This window comes from Mustela putorius, unplaced genomic scaffold, assembly GCF_011764305.1.
Source record: "Mustela putorius furo isolate JIRA1106 unplaced genomic scaffold, ASM1176430v1.1 tig00000827_pilon_pilon_pilon, whole genome shotgun sequence".
Lineage (NCBI taxonomy): Eukaryota > Metazoa > Chordata > Mammalia > Carnivora > Mustelidae > Mustela > Mustela putorius.
Genome location: NW_025421489.1, coordinates 8,772,594 through 8,781,510, shown reverse-complemented (window position 1 = coordinate 8,781,510; position 8,917 = coordinate 8,772,594). Strand labels below are relative to the sequence as shown.

At 41.7% G+C, this 8,917-nt stretch overlaps 1 protein-coding gene across 1 annotated transcript in view; it reads left to right on the top strand.

Annotated features, from left to right (window-relative positions):
* The first annotated feature begins 1,891 nt into the window (after positions 1–1,891).
* The window catches only part of MRC1 (mannose receptor C-type 1), a 100,852-nt gene continuing 93,826 nt past the window's right edge, over positions 1,892–8,917 (top strand). Inside the window, exon 1 of the mRNA XM_045085022.1 lies at positions 1,892–2,142. Within this exon, the coding sequence (XP_044940957.1) occupies positions 2,082–2,142 (61 nt within the window). The 5' untranslated portion in view covers positions 1,892–2,081. The remainder of the gene's footprint in view (positions 2,143–8,917) is intronic.

Genomic DNA, 8,917 nt, shown 5'->3' with positions numbered 1-8,917 from the left:
AGTTCTCCACTGGGTGTTTCAAAGTTTCTACTATAGCCCAGAGTTCCAGAAGTCACTTCAGACAGTTGCTGCCAGTTCAATAGTTGATGAGATGAGGTGATGGATTCCTAGAGCTTCCCAGTCCACCATCCTTTGTGATATCACTCTCTTAAAAGTTGCATTTCTTTTTTTGCCTGTACACCTCTTCTAGCCTGATATATTTTTGTTTCAGTAAGTTCAAGGCCTGGGGCACCTGGGTGGCTCAGTGGGTTAAAGCCTCTGTCTTTGGCTTGGGTCATAATCCCAGCGTCCTGGGATCGAGCTCGGGGTTGGACTCTCTCCTCAGCGAGGAGCCTGCTTCCTCCTCTCTGCCTGCCTCTGCTTGCTTGGGATCTCTGTCTGTCAAATAAATAAATAAAATCTTAAAAAAAAAATAAGGTAAATTCTTATTTGAGGTAAATTCTTTGTGGGACAACTGGATTCCTTTTGTTTCAGAGTCACAAATTTACCATTGATTTTGGCTGGCCATGTGACACATTTGTGTAATTCAAAAAACTTTGAGGGTGAGTGTAGAGAGAATGTAATTACATTTTCTTTGCTTCTGAAATTGATATACATCTAAATTGGGCCAAATTTTTTGTATTTATGTAAATTATTTATATTTAAAAGCCATGAATGACTCATTTAAAATATCTTTTTTGTGTATGTGATAAATCAGTGAAACAGTGTTTCAGAAACAAACATGTTGTTTTATCTGTTCTGTTTCATAACTAACTTTTTCTGTCAGTCAAGTCTTAGCTTAATGAAAAAACAAAAACAACAAACTCTTGTCCTCTGCCCTACATTTTTATCACCTTTGGCATCCTGTCTGAATAATCTTAAAGTTAGAATGTTTTAAAAAATCAGCGAGGAGACTATATCATATTTCTTCCTAGGAAGCAGTTTCTAACTTTTATAACATTCACAAAAATAGTCAATTTTAGGGCTACTTCATGATAAACTACTCATTTAAAATAAAAAAAAAAAGAGGGTGCCTGGGTAGCTTAGTCAGTTAAGTGTCTGCCTTTGGCTCAGGTCATGATCTTAGGGTCACAACCCTGAGATCAAGACCTGAGCTGAGATCTAGAGTCGGACGCTTAACCAACGGAGCCACTTGCTCCCATTTTTGTTTTTAAAGAAAGAATTCCATCCATCATGTAATGGATATACATCCTTGTGACTAAGTAAGCACATTTTCTCCTTTAAGAGGACCTTTCTGAAGTTGAAGAGGATGAGTATGGTTGAGGCTGGGCTTTGAGGCTTTATTACAAATCTTTTATCCCTGTTTTCTCCGTTTTTCTGGAGAACCTTCTAGAGAAAGCCTTCTAGAACTATCTGCTTCCTAGTCTGGAGGAGATTCCCTCTTGGGTTTAGCCTCTCACCTTTTTTCTGACTGAAGGAACAAAGCTTTGTGAGAACGGTGTCTTTTGAAGCTAAGAAAAAAAGACACGACACTCCAAGCACTGAGTATACACAATGAGGGGAATCCATTTCAGCCCTTAAGATAATGTTTCCAGCACCCAAACTGTCCTTTTTAGTGCTGCCATTTCTGTCACTCTACAGTGAGGCTGTCTGCTGAGAGACCGTGGGCTCAGCTGCTTCACTGAGGGAAGCCCAACTTTCCAGGCCAGGTAATGGCCTCCTGCCTTCTTTTTCGCACAGCCCCTTCTGAGCAGCCCTGAGCCACACAGCTGTTTCACTTCTCCCCTTCTCTGCAGGCCAGCCTGGCTCCGCGTTTCTCACCATCACCCTTTCGCCACCCTCCCCTCCTCACCCCTCTCCCACATGTGTCCCTTTCTTCCCTTCCTCTGTGTCTGCTCTTCTCAGAAGTTAGCTTACAAAGCAAAGTTGTAACTTTGAATTCCTGTTTTTCCAACTACCATCATGTGACAGGATATCTCCTTATTGGAGGTTTTCCCTAATTTCAGAAGCCCTTTAAAAGTGAGAGCTTCCTCCACACCTCTTTTCAGCAGGGCAGCTCGGAGACCAGAGTAGGGGAAGGGGTGATTGAGTGCCTCCCCCCTCCTCTCCATTAGTGCAAGTTGAAGGATCAACTGTGGGACATGAGGCTGTCCCTGCTCCTGGTTTTCTTCCCTCTCATTCCGGTCGCTGTACAGCTGTTGGGTAAGTTGACTGAAACAGAAGCTTTCTGACTTGGGGCCTGGGGGAGATGGCACACCTTCCCTTTTGGGTCAAGGTTAATGGATTCCTTTTAATACCGTGGTGAGGAGGAAAGCAGAAGTCCCCTGCACCACCAGGTCGGCGGGGGAGACGGTTTTCCTCCTCTTGGAAGCCGGGAACATGGAGTAGGGAGGCTGCCTCTCAGGCCAGAGGTGCTACGTGACCCCCAGCCCCACAGAACCCCTGTTTCTCCTGACTTCTTTCACGTCCCATGGTTCCTTCCCTGTTCTGTTCTTAGAGGCATTTCCTCTGTAGTTTGTTCTGGTTTTCAATTCACAATATTCCTGTCGAAGCACCAAGAAATATCTTCTGAATGAGAAATATCTTCTGAATGTTTTTGGCCAAAAGGAGGGAGGCACTGCTCTCTTTCTTCATGGTGGGTCTAAGGACAGGGTCATAGATCATCCTCCAAGGACAGATTCCATGAGGTTTTCACAACGCGTCTCTTTCTGTGAACAAACCTTTTAATGATCCATAGATTTTTACAGCTACAAAGTTCATCAGTATTCCAAGTTGTTCAAACTGATTTACACTTGTTTTCTCCCCACCCCCCACTCCCTTTTTTTCCCCTGGAGACTGGTGATTACTCACGAGGAACAGAATCCTAGCTTTTCAATTCTTAAAGACATTGTCGAGTCTCCCTTTTCTTTTCTAGTCCTTTAGACTCAGCCTGTTTAACTTCAGAATGAGAGCACCCATTAGAATTTTCATTCCCTTTTGAAATGAGATCGCAGGGATCTCAACTTTGAACTTTCGTTCCTGATCTCTCTTCTTTTCTCCCAAAGAGCACAGGTCATCTGTGTGCATTCTGTTCCAAGGGCACTCCACACTCTCTGTGTAATGGTGCGGGCGGGACTGGGGCATACCAGTAACACAGAAATGCCCGCCACCAGGAGACTTCCAGAGAGGGTGCTGACCACAGAAAACATTAAATCACAATGAGCATTAAGTAGTGGTAATTATATGGGGGCACTTGGATGACTCAGTCAGTTAAGTATCTGCCTCTTAACCTCAGCTCAGGTCTTAATCTTAGATGGTGAGTTCAAACCTCATGCAAAAAAAAAAAAAAAAGAAAAGAAAAGAAAAAGGAAAAAGAAGTAGTAGTGAGTACAAAAGCTCAAGTGAAAGACCCCTGCCCTTGCCAGGGAGCTACTTAGTTACTCTGTGTTTTAGATTCCCTGTTTATAAAATGGGGGGCATAATGTTACCTGCACCAAGTCTTTGTAAGGATTCAATGAGTTACAAAATGGAAAATGTTTAGAACAGAGTCTGGCCCATAGAAAGGCTTCCCAAGTGCTAGTTATTAAAAATAGTGACTTCTTGTTCCCACAGCAGTAACAAGTTATCCAATAAAAGCAGTATATTAAGTATTTAAAGGAGAGATTTTCCAAGGAATCGTGCTGAGGTTCCTGGAGCCTGAAAAGATATTTTGCTTTATTGCTGGCTACAAAGCATATCCCTCAGTGAGTAAGGGGTGCTGGAGGAGGAGATGCTTAACCCAAGTGGGAGACGACCACAGGCTGGAGTTAGACATTAACACAGTGTTTGTCTTGTTAGTCTGCGGCAGGGAATTAATGTATGCTTCAGGGCCCCAAAGGTTAAAACTAAGACCAGTGAAAATCCAAGAGTTGTGCTGTCTTAGATAGGATTGTCTGCTTAGGAGTGAGTTCGCTGTCACTGAAGGTCTTCAAACAGAATGTCAATGAACAATTCGAGGGCTCTGTAAGTGACCTGGATTCTAACCCAGGCAGCCCAATAGAAACATCATTGGTTAAATTATGTAGCCATGCTAATAAAGTAAAAAGAAACAGGTGACATTGATTCTTATGAATATATTTTATTTAACCCAAATATTTTCAGTGAAGATCACTAACATCACCTGATCATTTTATCAGGATAAAATCTATGGGGATATTTTTATATTGATTTTTTTAAACATTAAATTTTCAAAATCCAGTATGTATTTTGTACTTAGAGCACATTTCAAATCAGACTGGCCTCATTTCTAGGGTACAATAGACCCTCAGAGCTGATAGCCACCATATTGGGCAGCATAGGTACTAATTTTCTTTAAATTGACTCAATGTTTTGGGGCAAGAAATGTTTCTCAATTTGCTTAGGAAAGTTTCCCTCCTTGAGACAGCAGGATGCCTTGCTCTGATGAATGCCTTCCTCTTCTTAGGCACAAATATGGGAGAAGCAGGGAGGTGCTAAAGATGTGTTTACTCAGAGAATTTGAAAAAAAAAAAAAATGGGTAAGGGAGTCCCTTCCAAATTTTTTTTCTCTAACTTGAAATCCTATAATTCTGATTTTACCTTTTCTTGGTTCACACAGCACATGGACAAAGGTTAGTTACTGCTTCATAATAAAGCAGTAGAACAAAGGGTATTGAATTCCCACATCCCTTGCACCAGCTGCCCTGGGTCCTAGCCCATGAAGAAAACCCACAGAAAGGTCTCCCTACTTTCTGTGGTTTATATATTTATATATATATTTATTTATTTATTTATAACTCAGAACACTTTCTCCTACCTCCCATAGTGCATCACACATCATCAGTGCTGGGAGTACCCACATCATACCTTGAGGGGCCAGGAGCCCAAGCTTAAGCGGGGGAGGGGGTGAGGGGTGATACATGGAGTTCTTCTGCTTCTCTTGCCCTACTATCTGTTAGCAGGAAGAGTTGCATTCAGCACTAATGTTTAGATCTCAGTGGGGATATAGTCATAGTAGTGATACAGTGAGAGATGTTCAGGCACAGAGTTTAGACCTCAGCTGAGAACTTTAGCTTAAAATGGAATGGCTTAGCTCATTAGCAATGGTGTGTTGGTAAACTTAACAATCAATTCTCAGAGAAGAAGAAAAAAAGCACTGATTTGTGGCATTTAGTGATTGCCATGGTGTAAGATTCCTGCTACAGTTGATTTCAAACTATGAATGCTATGTCACGGGAGGCAGAGTTGGAAAAGATGCCAACAATAGGACCTCACTAGCCAATGAGTGTCAAACAAATACAGTGAACGTGATCCCTGGCTCAGTCTCATGCAGCATCCAACCTCTGTGTTTTATAGGTAAGAAAATTGAAGTCCTGACAGGTTAAGTGATCTTTCCAGAGTCCCACAACTAGTTAATGGCACAACCCATTTAGGGTTTAGGAGTCCTGACTCCCAAGGGATTATTCTTTCTATTAAAGAGAAGCGATGTATTTTCTTGCTGAATGAGTGATTGGTTAATATCAATCTAGAATTCTTCCAGAAACAATTCCCCACGGCCATTCCCTTTGTCATTTTAATTTTCATGAAATTTTCCCTATGATATTTCTATTTTTCTTTATTTCTAGTCTCTTCATTTCTTCCTTTACATATGACTTCTTTTAGATACCAGATTAAAGACACACTTTATCTAAAGTTACTGAGCAAAACCAACTTCTTGTCATTGTTTTTTTGCCTCCAGTGTTCTTATATTTGTCTATTTTTCCTGCTATTGTTCCAAACTTTATCTGACTTTTCTGAAATTTAAAAATGGAGTTCTGCATATGTAGGATATTGTGGTTAATTGTTAGATGACACTTGTTTTGCTAATGACAATTCAGCACCTTATGAGGACGCTGAACTTAATTTCTCAATAGGAGTCATCATCTTTGGTTAAATGTGAACTTTCCAGGGTCATATGTGCTCAACCTCAGTTAAAGACAAAAACCCTTGCCCTCAAAAGGGAGCTAGAGACCATAGGCATCCTTCAACACTCAGATCTGGCCTCTGGGACTGGTAGGCAAGCAGCTAAGGGAGAACTAAGAAGTCACGGAGGCCACAAGAGGAGTGGAGCAAAAGGAAAGCAGCTTCTGAAGTCACATATTTCCATAGCTGAGAGGGAGTCAAACTGTTATCAAAATGAGAACACTAATGTCCTCTTGCCTCTTGGCCACCATCAAGCATTGTTGGATGGAAACATCATGTGGTTAGTTTGGGCCATAGAAGAGACTAGTAGAAATCAGTCAGAACACAAATGAGAGTAAAGGTGGTAAGAAAGCAAGGACCCTTTCAAAAAGAATTGAAACTGACATCGGAAAGAGAAAGCATCCTAAGACAAATTTGTCCACTTACAAACCAAGTTAAAGTCACAAAGCACGTTCAGATTCCTCGTTCCATTCATTAATCATTTTCAGATCCTTCACAATAGCCCCATGAGGTAAGATGGGTAGGTGTTACTGCCTACCTTTTACTACATGAGAAAACAGGCTCAGAAGTTAGCTAGCCACTAAGGACCTGAGCTGATTCTTGATTATTGTCTTCTGGCTCTGACGCTAAGAATTTGCCAGCTGGAGTGTGTTGACAAGGAAAGACATAAAATGTGCTCGAAACAACAGTATTTCAAAAAAGGGCTTAGTCCCTCTATTTGTATCAACTGTTAAGACATTTCACTTAGGGAGGGGAAGGAGAGCATTAACCCTGCAATATTTACTCTATGCAAAATGATGTGCTGGGTTTTTTACACAGATTATCTCATTCAGAAATTCATAGCAAGTCTATCATGGAACATTATTATCCCTATTTTACAGATGAGGAAATCAAGGCAAGAATGGTGAATTTAACTGAGCAACACAACTAGTGAATGGTGGAGGCAGAATCTGATCACAAGTTTGCTGACCCCCAAGAATACACTTTTCTCCACCACATCACTTGTCTCTTGAGTTTGGAAACCCTGGAGTTCCCCATGATCTCTGCTCTTCTGTTCCTTTCTCTGGGCTGCTGCAACAGCTCTATTTTCTCTAGTCTCATCCTCTTTTCAACCATTTCATGCTGTCTTCAAGATTGATTTTCCCAAGTTAATGATAATACTTAACATGTATATAGCGATTTCCACTGGTCAGGAACTGTTCTCAGTGCTTTATTTAGAAGATCTCATTGGATCCTTACAACAACCAGCAGGTTCTATTATTGACCCCTCATCTTTCAGATGGAGAAAAGGAAGCACAGAGTAGTTTAGAAACTTGACCAAAGTCCTATAGCCAGTGAGCATCAGAGCTCGGATTACGTCATGCTCCTATAGACGTGATACATGAAGACTAATTAATTAGTTAGCATGACGGTGAGGGGAAGAAGAAAGAAGAAAGAGTGGTGTAGGTTCAAAACCTACAGATTTTGCTTGTGTGTCCTAGGGTTGGGGGAGGGCCTGGCAATCTGAGGTTGAAGATCTAGGAGAGAAAGAAAGGAAGAGAACAAGTTGAGCGGCAGAAGGGAGTAGCATCCAGGACACAGGTAAAGAGATCAGCAGACTGAGGGTGACCTACTGAGACGAGAGTGAACAAAATCAGGAAGGGTGTAGCTATTCCTATCTTTAGAAAGTGAGACAGGAAGTTGGAGAAATTTCTTAACTCCTGCCCTCACCTTTCTCCTGAGGTCATAACCCATATTGGATTCACCCTTGGACCTCCCCAAATGGCCAAATGCAGTGACTTAAAGTATTAGGTTCTCTGAAGATTTGGTGAATAAATGAAGGATCAGAGTGAAAACTAAAATAACTCTCAATTTTTCCTTTATTCTTTTATTTGATATTGCCACACCTATCACTGTGATCCTTAGTCTGGCCCTTGCCCCCAGCACTTGGCTTAGATTTTTGCATGTACTTGGTGTATGACAAATATTTGCTTTTCACTTAACTTTGGTCCTTGGGGGACACCACTGTAGGTTTTACCTTCATTGACTGAGGCCTTAGGGACAGATTTCTTGGTTTGGGTTAAGACACTATGTCTGATGGTGATTGGCGTGAAGTCGTTCATATGGGAAACAGTCCCAGGAAACAATGGCAGAGGTGTGGGGAGGTGAGATGGGAAGGGAAGTAGCCGTGGCCACTGTGGACAGCTGGAGTTCAGCCCTGCTCAGGTGCTCTGGGTGATAAGGCGGACTATGTCATCCCACCCAATATGCCAAAGATTAGAGTTGTTTCTTCATCAGCTGCTATCAGTCACTGGTAAAGAGCCCTTTCTGGGGGCCTTCATTCTCCAACCCTTCTTGCCTTCGCAGCATGTGGGGACGGGGGCCTCTGATGCACCCCAGGCCCAGAGATGCTGTGCTGACATTGAGGAGTGGGGCTTGCATGCACTGAAATGGCAAAAGGCAAGAAAAATAAGTAGGGTTCTGGCACCACCTGCTACAAAATATCCAATTATGTTCCTTGTATCCAGTTTCTCTATCTTGCAAAAGATCATTTTTCATGTTTGCAAGTCAGGATTTCATTTATTAATAATGGGGAAGGTCTACAAATGTGTAAGGAAATAGAGCATATAATGGTTCTGTCTCTAGAGGGTCAAATTTAATAACCTAATTTTCTTTGCTAGTCAATTTAGAAATTTCAGTATTTGTTTGATGTTATGGAAAAATGTAAAACTGTTAAAATGTGCTGAAAAGAATATTCACCTTCATGGGGCGCCCAGGTGGGTCAATAGGTTAGGTGTCTTACTCTTGATCTCAGCTCGGGTCTTGATCTCGGGTTGTGGGTTTGGGCCCTGCATTGGGCTCCTTGCTGGGTGTGGAATGTATTAAAAAAAAAAAAAAGAATATTCACACTTATGTTATTGGTTACCTAGTCTTCACTTATTTTTACTTGAGATACTGAACTGAAACTTATTATCATTGCTTCTTTCCTGTATGTATTTTGACCTTTGAGGTTTCTGCCTTTGAATTAGCTACAGGCAGTATGAGCTCAGTGGGGCACAGA